The 22,658-nt window shown below is 39.6% G+C and overlaps 2 protein-coding genes across 2 annotated transcripts in view; one reads left to right on the top strand and one right to left on the bottom strand.

The window, feature by feature from the left end:
- Positions 1 to 235: 235 nt before the first annotated feature.
- nsun2 (NOP2/Sun RNA methyltransferase 2) lies at positions 236 to 15,527 on the bottom strand. Its single transcript, XM_074614543.1, has 19 exons — positions 15,263 to 15,527; positions 13,314 to 13,471; positions 12,728 to 12,832; positions 12,535 to 12,640; positions 12,327 to 12,398; positions 12,086 to 12,170; positions 11,126 to 11,318; positions 10,459 to 10,533; positions 10,151 to 10,281; positions 8,471 to 8,544; positions 8,147 to 8,277; positions 6,971 to 7,067; positions 6,514 to 6,752; positions 5,346 to 5,438; positions 5,116 to 5,251; positions 3,052 to 3,132; positions 2,051 to 2,189; positions 1,604 to 1,643; positions 236 to 1,497 (listed from the first exon to the last, which is right to left on the bottom strand). The coding sequence occupies exons 1-19, from the start codon at positions 15,326 to 15,328 to the stop codon at positions 1,197 to 1,199; spliced, it is 2,322 nt and encodes a 773-aa protein (XP_074470644.1). The 5' UTR covers positions 15,329 to 15,527; the 3' UTR covers positions 236 to 1,196.
- A 3,285-nt stretch (positions 15,528 to 18,812) lies between these two features.
- srd5a1 (steroid-5-alpha-reductase, alpha polypeptide 1 (3-oxo-5 alpha-steroid delta 4-dehydrogenase alpha 1)) overlaps positions 18,813 to 22,658 on the top strand; it is a 12,920-nt gene continuing 9,074 nt past the window's right edge. Inside the window, exons 1-2 of the mRNA XM_074614551.1 lie at positions 18,813 to 19,255; positions 20,725 to 20,891. Coding sequence (XP_074470652.1) covers positions 18,945 to 19,255; positions 20,725 to 20,891 — 478 coding nt within the window. The 5' untranslated portion in view covers positions 18,813 to 18,944. The remainder of the gene's footprint in view (positions 19,256 to 20,724; positions 20,892 to 22,658) is intronic.

The raw sequence follows: 22,658 nt of genomic DNA, 5'->3' as shown, positions 1-22,658 counted from the left end.
TTATAAATATTCAGTAAAAATAAATAAAACTTGCAGCACCCTTGGCCCGTCCCAGGATGCACCAGTACCCACTTTATTTACCACTGTTTTTATGGGTTCACACTTTTATTTAATTCCTAATTTTATTAATTCTGTAATTTGCAGAAGTAATCAACCCCTTCTCAAACATGCCTTTAATACTTCAGTAGACCAAGAATGAACATAAAGTCAATAATGTGAACAGGTGGTGACACAGTTAACCTTTAACACTTTTAATCAACTCCATATTTCTGCTTAATTACAGGTATAGAAAATGAGATAGCAGTTAATATAAACCTCTCATGAGCAACTAAAAGAAAAGTTTAAGCCACTTGACCAGTGGAATAGGTTTGTTAAAGGTATACTATGTCGCATTGTCGGTTTGTAAACACAGCATTCAAAGTGGCGAGAGAGAGTGAATAAAGAGAGGGAGCGGCGTTGGTGAGAAAAAAAAGAAGTGTACAGAAGGAATAAAACGTTATTTTCTGATTGTTTTATGGCGGTTACGTTCTAATTCACATATAAATACACCCACACCTCCTCACAACCCTGCGGGAAGGTGCCCCATTGCCAGATTTTTGAATGAACGCAGCTGGGGGAAAAGCTGAAACACACAAAAACACAGCGATATAACAACCTGTTTGGTCGTCAAGTACCGCTGCTAAGGGTGCCTTTTGCCTCAGTATCAGACGCCGAGGGGCGAGAAAAAGCGTCAGTATTTGACGACCTGGGAATGAGAACTGTCCTCAAACCCTGCACGCTGTTATTAACTGGGGGTTACACACCCAAAGGCTCTTTGCTAACGCCCAGAAACGTCCCGAACACAGCAAAATCAGAAGCAGAAACTGACACACTCTTAGTGGGTCCTAATTGTCTATGCATTGTTTTTTAGGAAATGCTGCATAGTATACCTTTTAAAATACAAAAAAAAACAGTAAAATAAGACAAGCCATTTAACTAAAACTCCTGGAGGGAATCCAAAAAGTAAAAATCCCAAGGGAGTCCATCTGTGGGAGGGAATCCTTCTGCAGTGGCAGTGTGATGAACAGAGAAACCCGTAGAGGCACATCACCCTCCTTCTACCACATGATGTGGTCTTCGACGTGCTCTTAAGAGCTCCGATACGTCTTCAGTCAGTCCTCCTGTCTCTCTACCATCTCCTCTACATTCCCAAGCTGCTAGTCTCCTGGTTGCTTCTTTGGTTCTGATGACCTGTTCTTATCACCGTTCTCCAAGTCCAGCTCCGCCTCCGCCGCCCCTTCCTCCTCAACGTCCTTTTCCACTTCATCCTCTGCCTCTTCCTTTCCTTCCTTCTCTCCGTCCCTCCCTTTCTTCCCGACGCCCTGTTTGTCTCTGAAGACCTCCACGCCTAACATTCGGAGGTAATGAAACCTCTCGTTGCGGGGGACGAAGGCTCGGATGGACGTCTTTCCCCTCCAGCCACACAGCTGGATGGGACACTGAGGCTCTGCTGGGTTACTGACAAAACAGAGGGTTGTGGTGGGTGTCAGAAACGACCAAAAACGACTTCAAAAAGGATAATGACATGCGTACAAACACTTCAAATATTAAAAAAACAACTTACTTTGAGTTGGGAATGTACTTCAACACAATGCTACCCATTACTGTGGAGAGAAGAATAAGATTCAGAACAAGAAAGCAACACCATGTACAGTTTCTTACATATCTGACATTTACCAGTGTAACTACAGTTTTCTTTTACTGCTCCTTTTGTGAGAGTTTTTGGGTCAGTGCCTTGCTCAAGGGCAGCTCCAACACCAGTTGTTGAGGAGGACGGAGCATTACTCATTCACTCTCCTCTCTCATTTTATGCCAGCCAAGCCAGAAACCTTCCAGTCACTAATCCAGTACTCTAACCTCTAAGGCTGCTTTCGGCTGCTTCCCAAAAAGATATTTTGTTTCAGTATCAGAAAAGAAACCAGGGGTAGTACAATCTGTAGTAATAGTAATTACTTTTCTGAAAGGGGTTATTCAAGTTGGAATACATGTCTTATATTTTTGCCGTGCGTACCCATTTTCTTGGCCTGAGCGTGAGCGTTCTCCTCCAGTTTGCTGAGGAAGGGGTTCTCCTGGGTCAGCAGCACTTTGATGTCCTCCACACTCACTCGGATTATCCTGGAGCGAATGTACGGCTGAAGAGTGTAGATACCCTGGTTGGACAGAGAGGAGACGTGGTTGTCATTCTGAAGACCTGGGGCTGTCGCTGTGAAGGGAATTTCCCCTGCAGTAATAATAATGATCAGCTCAACAGCACGATATGTGGTACTATTGCCATTTTGTTTTTCAAATTATTTCATTTATTCAGATTTTATTGCTCTATAAATAAGCATTATTGTGAGGCTAGGTATATTGATGCTTTTTAAATGACGAAAAGATGAGTTTTAAAACTAATTATATACTTGTTTATTGATAAATGCTGAACAGAGAAGGGCAATGGGGGCGCAGTGTGTTTTTTTCCAGCTGAGATGCTGTGGTTTCGTCTGGTTGCTATGATACAAGGCCGGAGCACGTAGGGAGAGAAGATACAATTAATGAAGTTTTATTTGGATTGTGAACTCTGCCGTCTGGCTCTCTTGTTATTCAGAACCACTTCTGTGGTGAATACAGTAAGAATAACTTAAACTGCATGTTTGAACACACATTAAAGGAGCTGCTTTAACAATGACATTTTGTGTAAAAATCAAAGAATAGGTATGGTGATGGAAGTCCTAGAAATAAAAACCATGCATCACTGCATGTCTGGCTTTCACTTCAAATCAAGAGGTTGATTTGCATACAAAAAGAGGATTATGGGACTTGTGTGAAAATGTGCCGCCACGGTGTGAAGACTCTGAGAGAATGTCATGTTTTCACAATAACACAGCTTTCGGTTAATAAGACGCCGCTCAACACAGAACAAGTCCAATCACAGCAAGTTATTTTTGTTCCACTGAAGATTTAAATGTGTGAGGATGTGAAGTGATGTCCAGGGTGCTGTGGATGAAAAATCCAATATATATGTGTGTGTGTTACCTCCTGAGCCAGTCTGAAGGCACATCCAAACTCCTCTCCATCACTGTTGCGAGACCACACCTTCACCCCTGTGTTGATGACCTGAGAAACAAACAAACAAACAAAAAAAAGCATGGTGACATATTGCAAAAACAACACAATGATGCCAATTTCTACTGACTTTAACTGCACTAATTAATATCTCCCCTGAAAAAACAACCAAGGGTTGTAATTTAAATAAAAATAAGAGGACTAATTATGTTACGTGTGGTCTTGGGTCTTGTAGTATTACTGGTAATGTGTTTTGTAATTACTGATGTTCAAGCTGCTTTGCTCAAGGCACCTACTGTACGAGATATTACAGAAGTGTGGGTAAACACGGTGCGGCCGGTCTCTGGTGTCCCGCCACGAGTGGGAGGAAACTGTCAGTGACTGTTTTTGTTTTGCAGGATAAAATTCAACAACACTTCTGAAATAAATATGCATGTTGAATTCTTTACCAACCTAAGGGAAGTTAAGCAAGAACAATTAACTTTGCATAATAATTTAATATGAGAATATAAAGTAAGAGAAATAGAGATTATATGAACTTAAAGGATGACTTTTTTGTTTCAATCTGGACCCTATTTTCCCAGTTTTTGTGAGGTGAAATTGGTCCAGTATTGAGGGAGTACGCTGCAGCCGCCAGCTGCTAAATAAGCTGTAATGTAATCATTTGGGCCAACCCATTACCGTCAATTTACGCCCACTAAAAGTGCTTGTTTTTGCCACTGACAGGCTCAGATTGTTATTATAAGTGTCCGACAACATTATGGAAAGAACCCTACAGAGAAATGAAACATTCTTCTTACCTTTCGCTCCCTGTTTGTCATTGTGTCATGTGACTTGTTGCCGGAAGACAACGGTGGAAACAGGAGTGGAAAGAGGAGTGCCGGTGTTGTCAGAGTTTGTTGTGTTGTTGGACTACAGAAAGCGTAGCTTAGTGTTATCTAAAAGATTTTCAATGTCGTGGCTGAATATTTAGATGATTTCGACAATGTGGATGCGACGCGAGATTTAAGAATGAGACTTCTCCGAGCGAGACCCGCGATAACAAACAGACCCGGATCAAGCGAAAGGTAAAGAAATTGTTTCATTTCTCTGTAGGGGTCATTTCCGTAATGTTGTCAGACGCTTATAATAACAATCTGAGCCTGTCAGTTGGCAAAATCAAGCAGTTTTAGTGGACGTGATTGACGTTACCAGGTTGCCCCAAAGGATTACATTACAGCTCGTTTAGCGGCTGCAGCGCACACCCCTCAATACTGGACCATTTTAAAAAAAAGTGTTGTCCCCATTAGTCACTTAACACATGGGAAAGGATTGAAAAATACCAAAGTTATCCTTTAATATTAAACTATTAACGTTCTGAAAAAGCCTTATTCCAGAGATTTTCTGAATGAAACTTGAGATGTTATAAAAAGGGGAAGAGAAGTAAACATAAGCCTATTTTTTTAGTCACCACATCCAGAATGTATAATATTGTGGCAACTCACTGTGGTTTAGCCCAATAGAAAGTGACTAAAAAGTGGGATCAAACACAATGAGGAGAACAAAGAGACTGAGATACACAAACACAGAGAGTGCCACCTGTGCAGGTGCTACAGGGTGGAGGACCGGAGGGATTTGGGACAGGAGAGGGTCCCATCTGTTAGGCTGGGCTGGTATATGTATATGTATATGTATATGTATATGTATATGTATATGTATATGTATATGTATACACACACACACACACACACACACACACACACACACACACACTATAAAAATAAACTGATGTACCAAAGTAAAACAAATATGTCTGCATCCAAAAACTGGCCTATACACTGCTAAAATAAACATAATGCAGTCTGTTTCAACTACAATGTAGTGTGATCAATACTAGCTGCATCGCCTCCAGGAAAGAATTGATCATTGATTCGTTGCATCTATTTTTATCGTCTTTTGTCTTCATCATCAAACCTGGCTTTCAATGTTGGCTATGATCTGCTCCAAAACATACACACACACACACACACATACATACACATACACCCTCATCACCTTCATGCGCTCGCTGTTGTTGAGCAGCACGTTGCGGAGCTCTTTGGACACCATGTACAGGTGTCTCTTCTTGCCCTCGTGGGTCCTGGTCAGAACGTTGAGCTTGGGGAAGTTGGGGGCCATATCATAGAAAGATCTAGAGGAAACAGGAGAAATATATATAGTTTTACTACACCAAAAAATGCTGAAAAACGAACATGTCCTTGTCTAATGGACATAGAGACACTTACTGTATGGAGGTGAAGACTGGGTCATCTTCAGTAAGGAACACAAAGGGGTCTTCTTTATAACCAAACAGCCTCATCTTCTTAGAGGCTGGAGGCCTGGGGAAACACAGAGAGGAGACAGACATTCATTTATGACTCAGAGAATTTATTTATGCTTATTTAAAAAGGTGCTCTATACGATATCCAGAGCATTAATATAGCAGCAAACAACTATTTGCTATGTAAAGATATAGAGAAGTAATGTCTACCTGAGCAGAGAATGAAGTCTCGCGTGTGCTTTTAGTGCATGTTTGTCCTATTGAGCGTGCCCCACTGGCTTGTTCACTGCCGCCGCTCTGCACTGCTCTCATATGGCAGTTACGCTGAATTCACATCAGGCAGCGGCGAAGTACGGCGCAATAATAAATTTTTTTGTGCGGCAGGGAGGCGTATTCATGCGTTTCAGCCGGGAAAGAATTCTTGTCGACATGTCAAAGGAGTTGAAGGATCTGTTTACTGACTGGCTGCAGGTCCTATCTGACCGCACTTTTCCGCCAAAAGTTAAACTTTTAGTTAGTCGCTGAGCTCGGGAGCGGCCGTCGCAGCATTTCATAGACATTGCACGACAACTCGCTGCAGGCCGCACTTCGCCTCTACTCTGGTGTGAATTTGGCTTACAGCTGATAACGGCGTCCCGACTGACGGCGCCGTTGCGGAACGCCACCCACCCTCCGGTTCCCCCCCCCCCAGGTTAACACGGTTATCTCTGTCAGCACTGTTGCTGTCGTTTTCACATTTAGCACCGTTTGCACCGTTAGCTACGAGCCGCCAGCTCAGCCATCACCATGTTGAGAGCCGTGTAGAGGCAATAGAAATGCTCCCAATCTCACATTTAGCACCTTTAAAAATTCCAAATACACTATTTACTTGGGTTGTGCTGCAAAAACATCCCATGTCAAATAGTTTCAATAACTCTTTCATGGAAGAAAAAAAAATTTTGATTGAGTTTTTTACTGATGACATTGGCCGACGACGAATTGCTTAAAAATATGCATATTTCTTCAGGGACCAGTGATGGGTTTGTTAATCCGAAAAGTAATTTCTCATTCTGTCATCTTTTTTATTATAATGTCTCAAGACCTTGCAGCGGGTCCTTTGTTCATTAGCTCGCCACCACACCAACGTGACTCACCCACACACTCCATCTTGTTTAGCAGCGTGCTCCTGGGCCAAGGAAGCTCCTTTGGGTGCCTCCTTTTCTGCCTCCTTTTCCAATTTTCCCTCTGGGCCTTCCCCTTCCCCGTCCCCCTCCTCCTCCTCCTCCTCCTCCTCCACAGCACTCTCAGGGAGGCAGGGGGTGTCTGCGGGGGTCGAGGCCGACGGGGTGCCTTCAATCTGAGCCGCTGAGCTGGATGAGATGTCCTTCCTCAGCTGGAGACGATGGAGGGGGAGACAAAGAAGAAAGAAAGAAGAAGTCCCAGCTGTGGTTAGTAACAGGTGAGTGATGCAGTAAGGGTGGATGGGGGGGCGGGGGGGTTACTGCTGCTTCAACAGGCATACCCCACTGAATTCTGCTCCATTTCCCTCCTCAAGTACAACTGGCAATCTAATCATCCATTAAGTGTGGGTGTGTATTAGTGAGGAAGTACCTTGGGATATCTTTTGTTCCAAGGCATCGGGGCTTTCTTCACCAGCACAGCCACAAAGAAACCTCCAGTGTTCTGGTGATGTGGCAGAATCCTCATACTGACATTAAAACACACACACACACACACACACACACACACACATAAATCAAGCTGTGAGTTTTATGGTGCCACCTACTGTGAACATAAACAAGGATTTTTTTTTCTCCCAGCATTAAATAAAAAAAGATGCTGAGACAACGCGTGACAATAGCTCCCTCTGCTGGCCCGGCGCCGTGCCCGTCCGTCTGAACGTTAAAGTAAAAAGCTGCAGAGGAGAAATGACATCATCCACCATTAAGTGAGAGTGCAGGTGTGTACATGTATGAGCATCCGTGCAGACGGTGCGCACATGTGTGTGTGAAAAGCTGTGCCAAGAAAATAAATCGGGGACATTACTCAGCTAATGAAGTTGGCGTCGATGAAAACAGAAGAGATTGCGAGTGAGTGTGCTTGTGTTTCTCTGCTTTTCGTGAGAACAAAACACCCCTCAGGAGGATAAAAAAGATGAGAAAAATTTGCTAAATTTGTTACTGAACTCACCAAAAGACTATACGCTTTGATTATTTTGGCACTCAAAGGGGCGTTAAACAAGGCTTCCCACTCTCACCACATCCTATTTACTTTGGCTATAGAGCTTTTAGCTGAAGCTATTAGAACCGAGTCATATGTGGACTTAAAGGTTTGTGGGTTTGAGTTATGTCCTTCGCATTATATAATAGCAACAAACCCTTAAAGCCCCAGTGAAATGGAAGTTACAGCGTATTAAGCTTCTGTACTATGATGTATGCCTCAGTGAAAAGGAATATATATGAGCGGAGTACAGTTACAAGAGGGATTTAAATCAAATCCTTTTTGCATTTGATTGGACCGCTAAAATGTGGACGGGCTGCAGAATGTTGTCGCTAAAAGTTTGTCATTGTTTTGTGTTGTTATTGATTTCCAATAATAAATATATACATACATTTCCATAAAGCAAGCATATTTGCCCACTCCCATGTTGAGAACTTGACAAATCTCCCTTTAAGGTTTGCATCTGTTGTTAAATAGGTGCACATTATGACCAGGGATGTGATATAAAGGGGTTAAAAAAGGGATATTTCATTTCATCTCAACGTTATTGTGTGAATGTGCACGTACCATCTCTCCAGATGCATGCTGGCGAGTTTCTCCGGGTCGTTTGGCGGGAACATGGTGGGGCGGATCTGCGTGTGACGATGCCTTGGGACCTCGGACCAGTCCGCGAACCACTGGCCCTCTTTGGTCATCAGCTACAGAGACAACAACCGTTTAAGTGTGTGAGCCAATCAAAGTAATCCACAGTCAGAGCATCCAACCTAGAAAAATTCTGTCTGACTTTGAAGTTGAATCACTTCCACGACCTAAACACTGTTTTCCTTCATGGTTTCTTGTTGTAGCGAGTTGGTTTGTTGTAACACGTCAAAGACTTAAACGTTCCTGTACCTTCCAGGAAGCGACCCCGGGCATCCACTTCAGCCCTGGCAGATCGGCCGAGCCGTCAGCCAGCTCCAACGCTCCTGGCAACGGGGATGGGAAAGACGTTACAACTTGGCAGAAAAAGACTGAAATTGATATCCAAAAATAACCACTCATACAATACATAAGGATACATTTAGCAGCTCAAAAGTGAATTAAACTGTAGTGTTGGCTCTACAGCTATTGACCTCATGTGCTCCGACTCCGCTGTTTTGTGATCTCTGACCAGTTTTTAGGGATGTCCTCGACCAAAGAAATTCTTATTCGATATTGTTGACTAATTGATTAGTTGATTAAATTGACAAATCTGCACAAAAGCACCACTTTAAATCTGGTGTTAATCAGAGATGAGCTCAGAAGTTTCTTGGAAATAAGTCATTCAATATGAAAAAAACATAAAAAGCGACTAATTGACTGAGACCAAAAAAAACAATTAGTCGACTAAGAGGAGGCAGCCCGACCAGTTTTACAATATACCATACAGCAGGGATATTCAATTCATATTTATACTATAGCCCAGTGGTTGCCAAACTTTTTCACGTCACGCACCCCTAAACTGACACAAATTAAGACCTCAATTTGATAAGATTTTTGCTTTTAGATATTGTATTAGTGTATGAAAGCCAGGACGGAAATATTCATACATTCTGTCATTGTGTTACTTATGGATGGAATTATAGTGAAAATAAATTATTCCTAAAACATGGTGGTGGTTGGTGATGCCTAACGTACAGTGTTAAAGACCGACATAGCTGGAAGAGAAAATTAGACTTTCTTCCACGGCGGTCTTTAACAGTATATCATAGCAGAAGTGTTCTGTTGTGTTTATACACTATTTCTTCATCCAGATCACAGAGTCGCATCGGAGACTCATTTTGTTTTAGTTACATTATTACACTACACAGGGTTTTCAAATGACTCTGATACGGACGCACATGAAGTTATTTGACCATACCAAATATTTTCCACTCTCAGTCCGGTTTAGGACAGTCAGCTTCCAGACCAACAAATCAACCATTAGCAAAGTTTAGTGATCATTTGTGATGAATGCAAATAATGTTAACTTATTAACATGAATCGCTTGAAAAGATAAGACCATTTTATGGATACAAATTTCACAAATTCTCAAGTTTCAGGTTCTTAAAAGTGGAGACTTAGTGCTTTTCCTTGTGATTAGCTGAATATTGATGGGTTTTAGACTTGGAATGGAAAAAGTGAGCGATATTGAAGACGGACTGTAGGAAATTATGACGGGCATTTGTGACTATTTTCTGCAACAATAACTCATTAATTGATAAAAGTATTGGGAGATTATTCAATAATAAAAAGTAATCATTAGCTACAGCTCCTAATCGTCGTACTAATAAGTTAAGCATCAGTGCTGTTGACAAATTTCACCATCCAAACATCAAACTACTGCTACAACACAAAGTGAGCTAGTTAACGTTGTAGGTAACTTTGTGACAAAGACCATCTTTTTAAACCGCTGCGGTGGATTGTGGGCCGAGACTTTTGACTTGTGTTTCCTATAGCAAAGCAATAACTACCAGAAGTTAACAGAAAAAAAGCTGGAAATAGAACTTTGATTTGAATAAAAAGTCTAACACATATTGCTTAAATTGGTTTAGCCCTGTGAGTGTTTGTTACCTTCGCTCTTCTCCAGCAGCGCTGCGATGACAGCTTCGTCCTCTATAGGGTTGAGTGAACAGGTGGAGTAGACCATCCTCCCTCCCACAGCCAGCTGTTCAACGCCGCGCACTGCGATACGCAGCTGGAGCCTGGTACGTACACACACACACACACAAGCTCTGTAATAAAGCCAACTTTTTTTTAATTAGCAGCAAAAGAACACACTCCATTCCCTCGTCCTTTAGTCAATTTGGTCTACCACACAAGTGCACGAGTTCCCTACGTTGTCACGAAAAGCACAAACACACACAACTCTCCCCACTCACCCGTGGAGGTGCAGGCTGTTGCTGGTCGTCCATTTCTTCCACACGTCTATGTTCTTCCTCATGGTGCCGTCGCCGCTGCAGAAACACAGAGCAGACAGCAGCGCCGGGTCAGACACATCCCCCCTGGTTTGGCCCGAGGGGCCGAAACCCACCGGAGATCCCCGACACTTCTTCTCACAGGGCAAAAATGTCTGCCAAGCGCAAATTGTCTAAACGGCGGGCTTTAGCTGACTGTTCACATCACTGCTGCCTGCCTGCCTGCTTCTCCCCGTTTTCATTACTGCTTTTCCTCCCCTCCCCTCTCCCTCTGTTGTGTTTGGCAGGAGCTCCTGGCTCCGGCACCACAGCTGGCCTAACTCAGGCAGCATTTGCAAACAAATGCAGTTCTGCTTTTTGGCCATAAAATGACACTAGAAGGAGGCGGTTTTACCACCAACCATGTACTGAAACATTAAGAACAAAACATTATTAACAGCCCTTTATAAGGACATGGAAGGACCCCGCATCTGTCACACAACATCTCCTCTCCAGCCAAACACACACACAGCCGAGCTTATCACACCATATTTCTCTCTTTATCCACTTCCTCCTCAGACTTCCAAACTCTCCTCCAGTACTGTGTCAGTGGTGAAAGACAGAAGCCATAAGGCTTCAGCTCTTTGCTGACCTGCAGGGCACGTCGCACAGGATGCGGTCGTAGAAGAGGATGTTCTTCTTGCCGCCCTCGTCGATCTTGAGCGTGGGGATGCAGGAGGCGTCGTGGTTGACCACCATGATGCAGGGGCTGTTGAGACGCTTGGCTTGGTGCACGAGCAGGTAGCAGCGCTTGTTGTCCACGTCGTTGGCGATGACAAAGCCCTCTGGAAGGGTAGAAGAGTGGAGAAAAGTCAACTACTGTTGAAGTGGCAGGGACTGCCGATTAACTCCCTGGGTTACTTTGTACTGTGTAAAGCCAGGTTTCCACCAAAAGTGACTTTTCTAGGAACTAAAAGGTTCCTTTAGCACACTGTTGTCAGTGTTTCCACTGTGGTCTGAACACCTGTGAAGATTAGGCAAATTAGTCTGCTGACGTATGGAAAAGCAACATGACATGAGACGTGGGCTGCCGGTGGTCGATTAACACTCTGCAGCCTGCGGTTCAGTGTGTCCACCTGTTTCATCTAAAAATAAAAAACATTGGAAAAAAATAAACCTTAGAAAAGGAGGCCGACAGCAGAGGCTTACTTTCCTTTCAGTGTTATCAAACAAAGACAAATGTTATCTACTCGTCCTAAATCGATACTAGAGTACTTCCTTGTTCATGAATGAAACGGTACACGAGTTGAAGCAGCGGTGCTGCGTGTGTTTTACCAAATCAGCGACGGTCATCCCTGCAAAGCAGAAAGTTCCTGTACTTACAGACAGTCTTACCCCCCCTCCCCCGACCAAGGCCTTTTTGGGGGGTAAAATGTCCCCATAAAATGTCCCAGGAACTTTATTTATACTCTGGTCCCTGCGGTTGAAACGCAATGAGTTCCTCAAAAGGTTCTTCGAGGGTAAAGTTCCTGCGGTGGAAACGGGGCTCAATATAGATGCTGTCATTGTAGCATCTTTCCAGGTTTTAAATGTGTGTGTGTGTGTGTGTTACCTGGAAATGGCACGTCCATGTCAGAATGGAGCATCTCTATCAGCTGGGCTGTCTTCGACCCTGGAGCTGCACACATGTCCAGGATCTGCACAGAAAACACATGCACGTCAACACTTCAAGCCACAAGGAAAGTGTTTTACAAGGGGGACACAAGTGAGAAAAAAAAATTAAAATAGAAAATGCGTTAAGTGCAGACAGAGATCCTATTTTAAACCTTCAAAAGGAGGGCAGTGCTTTTTACCTTGTGGTGTGACTCAATCTTCAGGAGGAGAGGAGGGATCATACTGACGGCTTCCTGTCGGCTGATGTTACCCTGCAAGGACAAACACACTAAATGATGCTCGCCTCTTCTGACATTTTGGATTCCAACTCCCCCAACCAGGGTAAATTTAATGAACACGGCCATAAAACGGAGCCACGGGTACATTTTTCTGTTTGTGTTTACTCACCGACTCCGTCTCGCTGACCAGAAACTGGTGGAACTTCTCCAGCATGGGAGACTTCCTAATGATCTTCCTGCTCATGTTGGTGTGCCAGGCCTGCTCGTCGGGATACCTGGAGAGGATAGACGCAGTGCGAGCTGAGTTTCTAGTTTGAATCTGTGTGTTCTTTCAGCCTCTCGGATAAACCTTGAGATCTTACCAGCTCAGCGGCTGTGGAGCCTCCATCTTCTGGCCATCGATCTCCACCTCCTGAATATCCTTAAAGTATTTCTCCTTCAGACAGTGGAGGATTTCCTTGGCATGGCTGGAACAAGTAGTAACAACAAAATACTGGCATCAGGCAGCAGTAATCCAACATTATAAAATACATTAAATTTAAACCACTGTCCTCCTTACAAGCCCAAACATTGGAGTTTAGAACAAGATGATGAGTTTACGCCTACATATCAACTTTTAATCATGCCTTATTCTCTCATCTATCATCATACAAGTTTAGTTAAGAAGCTTGTTTATCAATTACAGTTAAATAACCAGGTCCAACTGTCTCCTACAGCTTTAACACCTATAGTGAATCTGAAAATAAGCACTCGATCTATGGAAATATTTTAGTGACCTGAAAATGGGAAATTCAAAAGGTGACAAATATACAAGAGACACAAGAGAAAGAGAAAGAAAAGGCACATTAATTGTACAGCATATTGCATGGCTTTGACTACACTTGACACTTTAAATTACAAAACAAGACAAAAGAGTGTGAATCCATGTTATAAATCTGTCCGGCTCACCTCTTGTATCCAGTGATGCGGATGGTTGCTGGCAGCGGTTCCCTCATTGCATCCATAAACTGTTCAAACTCTCCCCCAGGCACCAGGCCTTGCTCTTTGTAGTAGTGCTCAAACAGCTTATTCTCCTTGACAATGTCAGCATAGCCGGCTCCCCAGCCCTGAAACACATGGACGCATGGTTAGAACTATACACGATACGATACGATACAACTTTAATGTCAGTTTGCACTGAAATTCATTTTGCATCCACAGGCAGCTCAGTTTGAGAAAAAGTACACATCCAATAGACATACTGTTACCATAGACAGACAGACAAGTAAGACCCATCAGACAAAAAACAAAACACATCACAATTATTCATACATAACCCATTACAAAATTACCATCTGTCCTCTGGATTTACATGTCTTTAGCAGCACATTAATTATTATTTAGAGCTATAAAATAATATTTGATAACTGTCTTTGATTAGAGATAAAACTAGAAAAGCAACTGGAGATAGTCTTGTGTATGGAAAAAAAAATGCTACATTGAACCTCATTTAAAAATATGTCAATTTAATGTTTTCTTGCTTATGGTGAAAGGTAAATAACTTGAAAACACGTCATAAGACCTCATACATTTTTAGTATTGTCTAATCATCAATTCGGCATGTATTATCCATTTAATACATTTTTATTTCAATTATATTGTCAAGTTTTCAACCCTACTTGCTTCTTACCCTACACGGTGTTTTGATTAAAGACCCTGTACGCATGGCCACATAAAATGAACACATTTCTGAGTGAAGTCTGGTGAAGCCCCCACACGCAAAAACAAAAAGCCACGTATCTAAGACTAACGTGACAAACTAGAAAAGCAATTTCTGAAGAAATTGCGGTGTGAATGCTGGTTGCTGAAGAGCTGACGCTACGCTGTAATGCTGGCTTAAATGTTGGGAGAAGAAGGTGAAGTAGTAGGAATAAGTGGAAAAGTGGGAATGGGTTGAATTTGTATGAATTTCATTGAACAGTTGAATAATATCAATAGTGTATAATGATGTGGAATATTTTAAGGTTTTTGAATAGCTGACGCTAAACTGCATTGCTGGCTTTAATCTGTATGAAGAAGGATACAGAATCAGTGTCAAAAGATTATGAATGAGTAAATGAAAATTTTAATTGAATGAAAAGAAGCTGAAGCCTTATAAATAGTTAGTTATGAGTTCCCTGTTAAGAAAGTTACCTTCTGGGGCTTTTATTTTGAAAAAAAATAGGTGAATCCCTAGTTTCCTGTTAACATACAAAAAGGGGAATTTTACCAAGCTCCAAATAAAGTTAGATATTTCAAAAAGTACAAATAGGATGAATGAAAGTTGTAATAATAGCCATAATCTATGGATGATGTGGAACATTTTACAGTTTGAATGGAGTTTCTAGGTGAAAGTATGAATGAGCAGTGAACAGTTGAAAATGCTTGAAAATGTTTAAATTCTGAACATGTCTTCCATTCACTTCAATGGAGACTTTTTGATGAATTATGGTTAATAATTCTGAAAATATGAAAGTTATGAATGAGAAAAGTAATAGCCATCATGTCCTAATTGAGCTGCACGTTTTGATGTTTGAATGGAGTTTCTATGTTGAAAAATGTGGAACGAGTAGCTTTGCAAAAAAAAATGGTCTGACGAAAAATAAAAATAAACTCAGTAGAATAACATATGTTGTGATATATGCGTCCAGCATTCACACCAATGATGGTTTACACATGGCTTTGGAAGTTAAAGGTAGCTAACAGTAAAGCTCTATGGTGTTAGCAGCTGTTTAGCAGTGATCATAGCAGCATGACTGCACAAGATTTGTAAACATAACCAGCTCAGTAAATAAGGCTAATATATGTGTGGCCTGACTGAGCACTTTTGCACCTAACATTAGCAGAAGTTGCTGCAGCAGTAGTAGTGTGGATCTTACAGCGTTGTCTCTGTCGTCTCTGCCAGTATTCTGTTGTTTCTGCCTCTGCCTGCTTCTTTTCCCCATGATGTTGTTGTTGTTGGAATAGCAGACAACTCTGGAGAGAAGTCTGCGGAGCGACGTGGTGGCTGGATGCACAGAAATGTGACCTGCTACTCGGATAAAATGTAAATCTATTGAGTGTTTCAGGATGAACTGCTGTAGCTGCTGTGTATCCTCGAAACGTGTTGCCTCTGACGCACGTGAATCAGGACCCCTTGGAGGTGGCCACGAAAGCTGCCTGAATGAAATAAAAACATATTCAGGTCAGATATATTATCACACAGAAATAAGATTTCAATATAGCGTAGTTAATACAACATTAATGCACTGCTAAAGAAAGTCATTCAAAAATACTATATAACATATATTATAATTCAGTTATTTTTTTTATTTTGTTATGCTTTCTTTATTGTACATGATCTTTTACAGAGGTACCCTAATAATTTAGTATGTTTTTTATGCTTTCTTTATTGTACATGATCTTTTACAGAGGTACCCTAATAATTTAGTATGTTTTTTATGCTTTCTTTATTGTACATGATCTTTTACAGAGGTACCCTAATAATTTAGTATGTTTTTTATGCTTTATTTATTTTTTATTTATTTTATTGAAGAATTAATTTACAAACATTAAGGCATTGTAATCTAAACTCAATACTTCTAACATACAAGGCACAATTGGATAGGAAAGATAACTTAAATTATACAAAATAATATAATAACAAAAATAGAGGGTAGAAAATAATTAAAGGAACAAAAAAAAGAAATGCATAAATAAATAAATAAATAATTAGACTGCACTCTTCCATAGTAGCTCTAGGGCTCATCATCATATATGTTCAGTTCTTCATAAGCTCTGAGGAGAGACTTAAAAAATAAAACACAGCCTAAGAGACAACCACAACAACCACAACAACACATAATAGATGTAACTCACACTCTGCCTTTTATTTATTACTCTACTTCATGGGTTTTTTTTTGTTTTTTTTTACATTTATCCTTTGATATTGCAATATATAGTTATTAATTGTTTTTTATTTGTTTGTTTGTTTTATTGACACAACAAACATTAATTACTTCTTTATTATTTTTCTTCCATTTACATGCATGTTCTTTTTAAATATCTATAAATTGTAATTTGCTTAATGAATTGTATATACAGTATGTATATATATATATATATATATATATATAAAAATAAATGCCTAAATAAATAAATAAATAAATACTAAGACTGCACTCTTCCATAGTAGCTCTAGGGGTCATCATCATATATGTTCAGTTCTTCATAAGCTCTAAAGAGAGACTTTGCATGTTGTCCTTTCATTATGTTAGAAGTATTGAGTTTAGATTACAATGCGTTAATGTTTGTAAATTAATTCTTCAATAAAAAAAATAATAAAAATGTTCTTTTACAGAGGTACAAACCTATATGGTGCGTTCAAAGGGAGTCGTATTTACCGCATTCACGAGAAGAGACAGTGAACGCCCCCCTAATGTGGCAATTAGGACCTCGTAAAAATGGAAAGCTTCGACTTCACGAGTTGTGACGTGTTTATTGACGTTGTCACAAATGGTTGAGGCCACAGAAGTTATTTTTTTCATTGTAACTGCAGTCGTATATTGTATAGCTTTGTAATTTTAGAAAAATAAAAAGGAAATTGTTGATATTCCCAACTACCTAATCTTTTTCCTCTGTCATTGTGTCTTTGCATATACCGAATTATGTTACCCACTTGCTAGCTTGCTAAATTGTTAGCCTCTGTGGCATCTAGACGTGACAGAAACACGTTAATATTGCTGTTGCTTGGAGTGTGGAACAGGAGATTGTGCAGAAACAAAACAATAAATAAATAAATTTTAAAAAATTGAATAAAAGAAAAATGTATAGAAAAGAAAAAAAGAAAAAGAAAAAAAAAAAAAATAATAATAATAATAATAATAATAATAATAGTAATTATGAGGAAAACTTTAGATTCGTTTAACTAAATCAGTTTCTCTTAAAAACTGAATAATTTCACAGTATATGTTATCTGCTGTATTCCCCAATAGACCTGACAATGAAAAGTCCTGATGTTTTGCCTTCCTTAGTGACTGTAAAAGATGATTCCTCTGGATACTGTAATTCCTGCAGTGTATCAGTACATGTTCAACAGTTTCTAGTTGATTACAATATGTGCATTTCCCAGTTGGGTGCTTGCCTATTCAAGCATGTTGTGTACATGACTCTCCATTTTTGTAAATCACGAATTTCATGTGAAGGCACCAATATGCAAATTAGCTCATGAATATTCATCAGTGGCATCAGACGTCACACGACGTTCCATAACATCCGTGCAAAAATGGAGCATTTTGATTGGCTGATAAGATTCGATGCCATATCTGTGTAGCTGAGTCAATATGTTGGTTATGTTATTTTTATTATTTTCATTTTGTTTAGTGAACATTCTCAAAACCGGTGTGTTATACTTTACTTTGTCATCAATATCAGCCAAATTATCTGTATTGTAAGTTTATTTGTGTTAACTTTGTATTGAGTGAATGAAACGGTTGTGTTTTTCATGGTTCCGGGTTACCTGTTGTAGCAGGGGGGCTTTAATTGTTGACGCACAAATCACACATACGCAAAGCATGGACAGCTTGTGCACTGGTAAGATGTGTTGTGAGGCTCGTCCTCCTCTGCTTAAGCTAGCATGTTTAAAAGTTGTGTATTCTGGCTTAAACTGTATGCAAATGCAATGATGCATCGTTATCAATATGTTTCTGAGGTTGTCATTTGGTTTTGAACGGCCAAAATACGACTTTTACTTCTGTTAACTCCGTCGGAGTTTTTCGCTCATTTGCATATTGTCTGACTGCTGCAGGGGACTGAGAAAGAGCCTGCCACTGAGTGTGTGTGTTGACTGTGTCCTGTGCTGCTCCTTATAGGTGCGTTATGATGTTTAATTGTTGTTTGTATATTTTTCCTGTATAGTTAGGATGGACTGCATTAGTTGAGTAGCTTAATATGAAGATAAGTTCATTATTTACAGTGCACTTTTATTTTATTTTATGGAAGAATGCTTCTATTTACATGTAAACTGGAGGGTTAGAAACCTATTAGAAGTATTACATTTAATTTCAGGTGCTATACATTTTATTTATTGACTTTTGTTGTATTTACTGATTTAAATACACTTGTAGCTTTTGTATTTTTTTATGTTTACATATTTTATTCATAACTCTATTTTGTTATATGTGTAATGTACAAACCACACATAGGCAAAGCATGGACAGCTTGTGCACTGGGGACTGAGAAAGAGCCTGCCACTGAGTGTGTGTGTGTGTTGACTGTCCATTTTTGTAAATCACGAATTTCATATGAAGGCACCAATATGCAAATTAGCTCATGAATATTCATCAGTGGCATCAGACGTCACACGACGTTCCATACCATCCATGCAAAAATGGAGCATTTTGATTGGCTGATAAGATCCGATGCCATATCTGTTCGAGTGCTGTGATTGGTCCAGGAGAGGAATGCGAGTACTATATACAACATACAGCAAGCTTCAGTTAGCTAGCGATATATAGCATCTTGTCAGCTAATATTAGTCTCATTTAACAGCTTCGTTGTTTGTATTTATAGTTGTGTAACATCATGGACGCTGTCCTCTCCAGACTCTTCTCCTCGGAGGAAGAGGAGCTGTACATGTTAGACTGCATGGCTTACTTGCTGCTCTTCATGGCAGCCTGCACTTTCCTTACTCTGCTCTTTGAAAACGTCCCATACGGCCGGTATGCTGACAGCAGGTACGGGTTCCCAGTGAATGTCAGGCTGGCTTGGTTCGTTCAGGAGCTGCCTGCGTTTCTGGTGCCTTTGTGTCTGCTAGTTTGGACATCCTCTGCAAAAACCTCCCTGCTGCCCAACCAGCTGCTCATTGCCATGTACTTCTGCCACTATGTTCAGAGGTAGGTCATCATAACAATCAATTAAATCATGATTTTAACACCTGAAATGTTCAATTAGTGTTCACCAGCATTAATACTGTAAAGTGGTTCCCAGTGTGTGCTCAATAACCTGATATTTTCAGGTGGAATTTCATTCATTCATTCATTTCATTCTCACTGTGCAATATAATTTTACACTTGTGCAATTTTGTTAATAGTCTGTTTATTGTCAATACTGTATATACTGCTCCTATTTTATACTTCCTTCTATTTAAATGGTTCATATTTTGTTACACTTTGTTTAGCTCTTTTTTTATACTGTGTTAGCTGATGCATCTTGTTTTTTGCACTATCCCCTTTGCTGCTGTACACTGCTAATGTCCCCACTGCGGGACTAATAAAGGAATATCTTATCTTATCTTATCTTATCTTATCTTAGTACTGACAATATAAATGTAATGCACCTTTTTTCATGCTGATGTCTTGTGTCCATTACTGAGTTACATAATTCAGATATTCATCATTATACAGTGCCTTCAGAAAGTATTCAGACCCCTTCACTTTTTTTTCCACATTTTGTTATGTTGCAGCCTTATGATAAAATCGATCAAATTATTTTGTTTCCTCATCAATACACCATAATGACAAAGCAGAAACAGAATTTTATTTTATTTCTTTTTTATCTAAATAATATGTAGCCTATTAATAGTCAAAGTTACGATTTTTGAAAAATGAGGAAAACCACTAACATTATGTTTATTAAATGTTTTCCATATACATTTTTTACACTGAATATGTGTACATATCTTTGACATTCAACTTGTTATGAGATCATATCTAAAATTCTGTTTCTGCTTTGTCATTATGGTGTATTGAGTGTAGATTGATGAGGGAAAAAAATAATTGTATCCATTTTATCATAAGGCTGCAACATAACAAAATGTGAAAAAAGTGAAGGGGTCTGAATACTTTCTAAAGGCACTGTATAATGATTATCTGAATTATGTTACTCAATAATGGACACAAGACATTAGCATGTAAAAAGGTGCATTACTATTTATATTGTCAGTACTAAGATAAGATATTCCTTTATTAGTCCCACAGTGGAGAAATTTGCAGTGTACAGCAGCGAAGGGGATAGTGCAAAAAACAAGATGCATCAGCTAACAAAGTGTAACAAAATAAGAACCATTTAAATAGAAGGAAGTATAAAAAATAGGAGCAGTATATACAGTATTGACAATAAACAGACTATTAACAAAATTGCACAAGTGGAAAATGATATTGCACAGTGAGAATGAATGAAATTCCACCTGAAAATATCAGGTTATTGTCAGTTTTTTGGTGTGTAAGTGGTCTACTGGGAGCAGTGCTGGTTGTGGAGTCTGACAGCTGCAGGAAGGAAGGACCTGCGATAGCTAACGCATCTATATTATTATATCAAAGCAAGTATTTTAAATAACTTAATAAATGTTTTTTGTTCGCTGCAGGTCCCTTATTTATCCGTTTTTAATCCGAGGAGGTAAACCAACACCGTTCGCCTCATTTGCCCTGGCTATTGTTTTCTGCATCTATAATGGCTACATGCAGATCAGGTACCTGAGCCATTATGCTGAGTACCCTGCACATTGGGTTGCACATCCGTGCTTCATCGCAGGTTGGTGTTCTGTGTCTGCTATACCTCACTTTCTACAAGGGGAATAGTTTTGTTTTGCACAAGAGCTTGTCTTGGTGACACTTTTTTTCCCTGTTTAACCCATTTGTGTCCCAATACTATATTTAGTCCGATAAGGAAAAATGACACAACATTTGTTCTGATTGGTCAGAAGTCTTGAATTTTGGCACAGACATATTTTCGGCAAGTATCTAATAGTAATATTTAGATCAGATGAAAAATAATATGTAGCCTATTAATAGTCAAAGTTAAGATTTTTTTTAAATGAGGAAAACCACTATTAATATGTTTTATTAAATGTTTTCCATATACATTTTTTACACTGAATATGTGTACATATCTTTGACATACAACTTGTTCTGAGATCATAGATACCAAATACTTGATTTTGCTCTTTGTAGTTTCCGAGATACAACCATTTTCTTATCATGCTTTATCTAGTATTTGGGCACACTGGAATTTGCAAGTCTATTGCAAAAACAGTAGTTACATGTGCATGATACATATAGTATGATAAGAAAAACTCACTTTTCTGCCAAACGGTTTGACCTGTTTTGGACATTTCTTCACATTTCTACTAAGGCAAGCTCAGAGAACATTTCCACTAAAGGAAATTAAAAATGTCAGTTGTGTGCACAAATGGGTTAAAAACAGATCTGGTTTGGCATTCACAACACTCATTGTAAGTAGTATCAAATTGATATAAGTTACATTAGCATAGGAAATAATTTCTTATATTTTCTATTGGCAGATATTGACATTAAAATAATTCAAACAGTGTGTACAAGGATAAGAGAGTGTGCAGTAGTGTGTAAACTCTAGAAGAGGAATACCGAAGTTAAACATTTACATTTGACAAAAAAATCAGTAAAAGTACTTGGTTGATAGACTACTGGCTGTTTAAACTTTGCTTAAACAACATAGTAGCTGTCATTCAGACTCTTTTGTCCGTCTTGTCATTCTCCTCTTTTGGCTTTTGCTCCACTGCAGGTGCTTCTCACGCTTTGCAAACCTCAAAGTGCTCAGCAGTTTTTCTTGGCTCCCCTCGCTGTTCAAGCTAACGCAGGAAACTGTCAATTTAGAATGTATGTTTTTCTTCCACTGTAAATGTCCCTCCGCTCCCTTTTACAATCCCTTTACAATCCCTTCCATCTGCAACAGATAATGACAAGTGTAACAAAATATAAAGAAAATATTCAAGTTGAATGGAATTACAGTTTTAAAGAAGCAATATCAAATGTTGCTCTTAAAATAAAATAAGACGTAACATTTTCACTCATTTATTTCCAACATTTTACAACCTGCCCGTGACAGGGCAAGGGGATTCCCAAATGATGGTATATACAATAAATACATTATTGACTCTCTGTAGTCGTGAGCAGTTTGTGTTAATTGGGCATTTGTGACCTAGATATATTATCATAAACTGTATATTATGACTCTCTTACCGACATAAATTTATGTCCCAATTTTCAGTGAATATATTATCTGAAATCCATGTAATTATAACCTTATAATCTGACTAAGTCGCCGTTTTGTATCCCGGAGAAAATGTGAGGTGTGGGTGTCAATTAAGATGTCTGGAACCAGGCTGATATACAATGATTGCACTGATAAGTTACATTTGTCATCATCAAGGTGAATTTGAAAGGTTCGCTCTTTCTTTTTGGGTCAAAGATAGCCCTAATATGACCTACTGAACATAGTTCACACTACACAACTTTAGCCCTGATCTTCCACTCAAAGCCC

The sequence above is a fragment of the Sebastes fasciatus genome, chromosome 17 (genome assembly GCF_043250625.1).
Source record: "Sebastes fasciatus isolate fSebFas1 chromosome 17, fSebFas1.pri, whole genome shotgun sequence".
Lineage (NCBI taxonomy): Eukaryota > Metazoa > Chordata > Actinopteri > Perciformes > Sebastidae > Sebastes > Sebastes fasciatus.
This window is presented reverse-complemented; position numbering and strand designations above follow the sequence as displayed.

What these genes read in the sequence shown, in the direction of transcription:
- nsun2 (XM_074614543.1), bottom strand. Translation starts at nt 15,328, where the DNA reads ATGGGGAAAAGAAGCAGGCAGAGGCAGAAACAACAGAATACTGGCAGA. An exon ending in AGATTGAGTCACACCACAAG is followed by an intron (nt 12,171 to 12,326) that starts GTAAAAAGCACT and finishes TTTTCTGTGCAG; the next exon opens with ATCCTGGACATGTGTGCAGC. An exon ending in CCGGGGTCGCTTCCTGGAAG is followed by an intron (nt 8,278 to 8,470) that starts GTACAGGAACGT and finishes TTGTCTCTGTAG; the next exon opens with CTGATGACCAAAGAGGGCCA.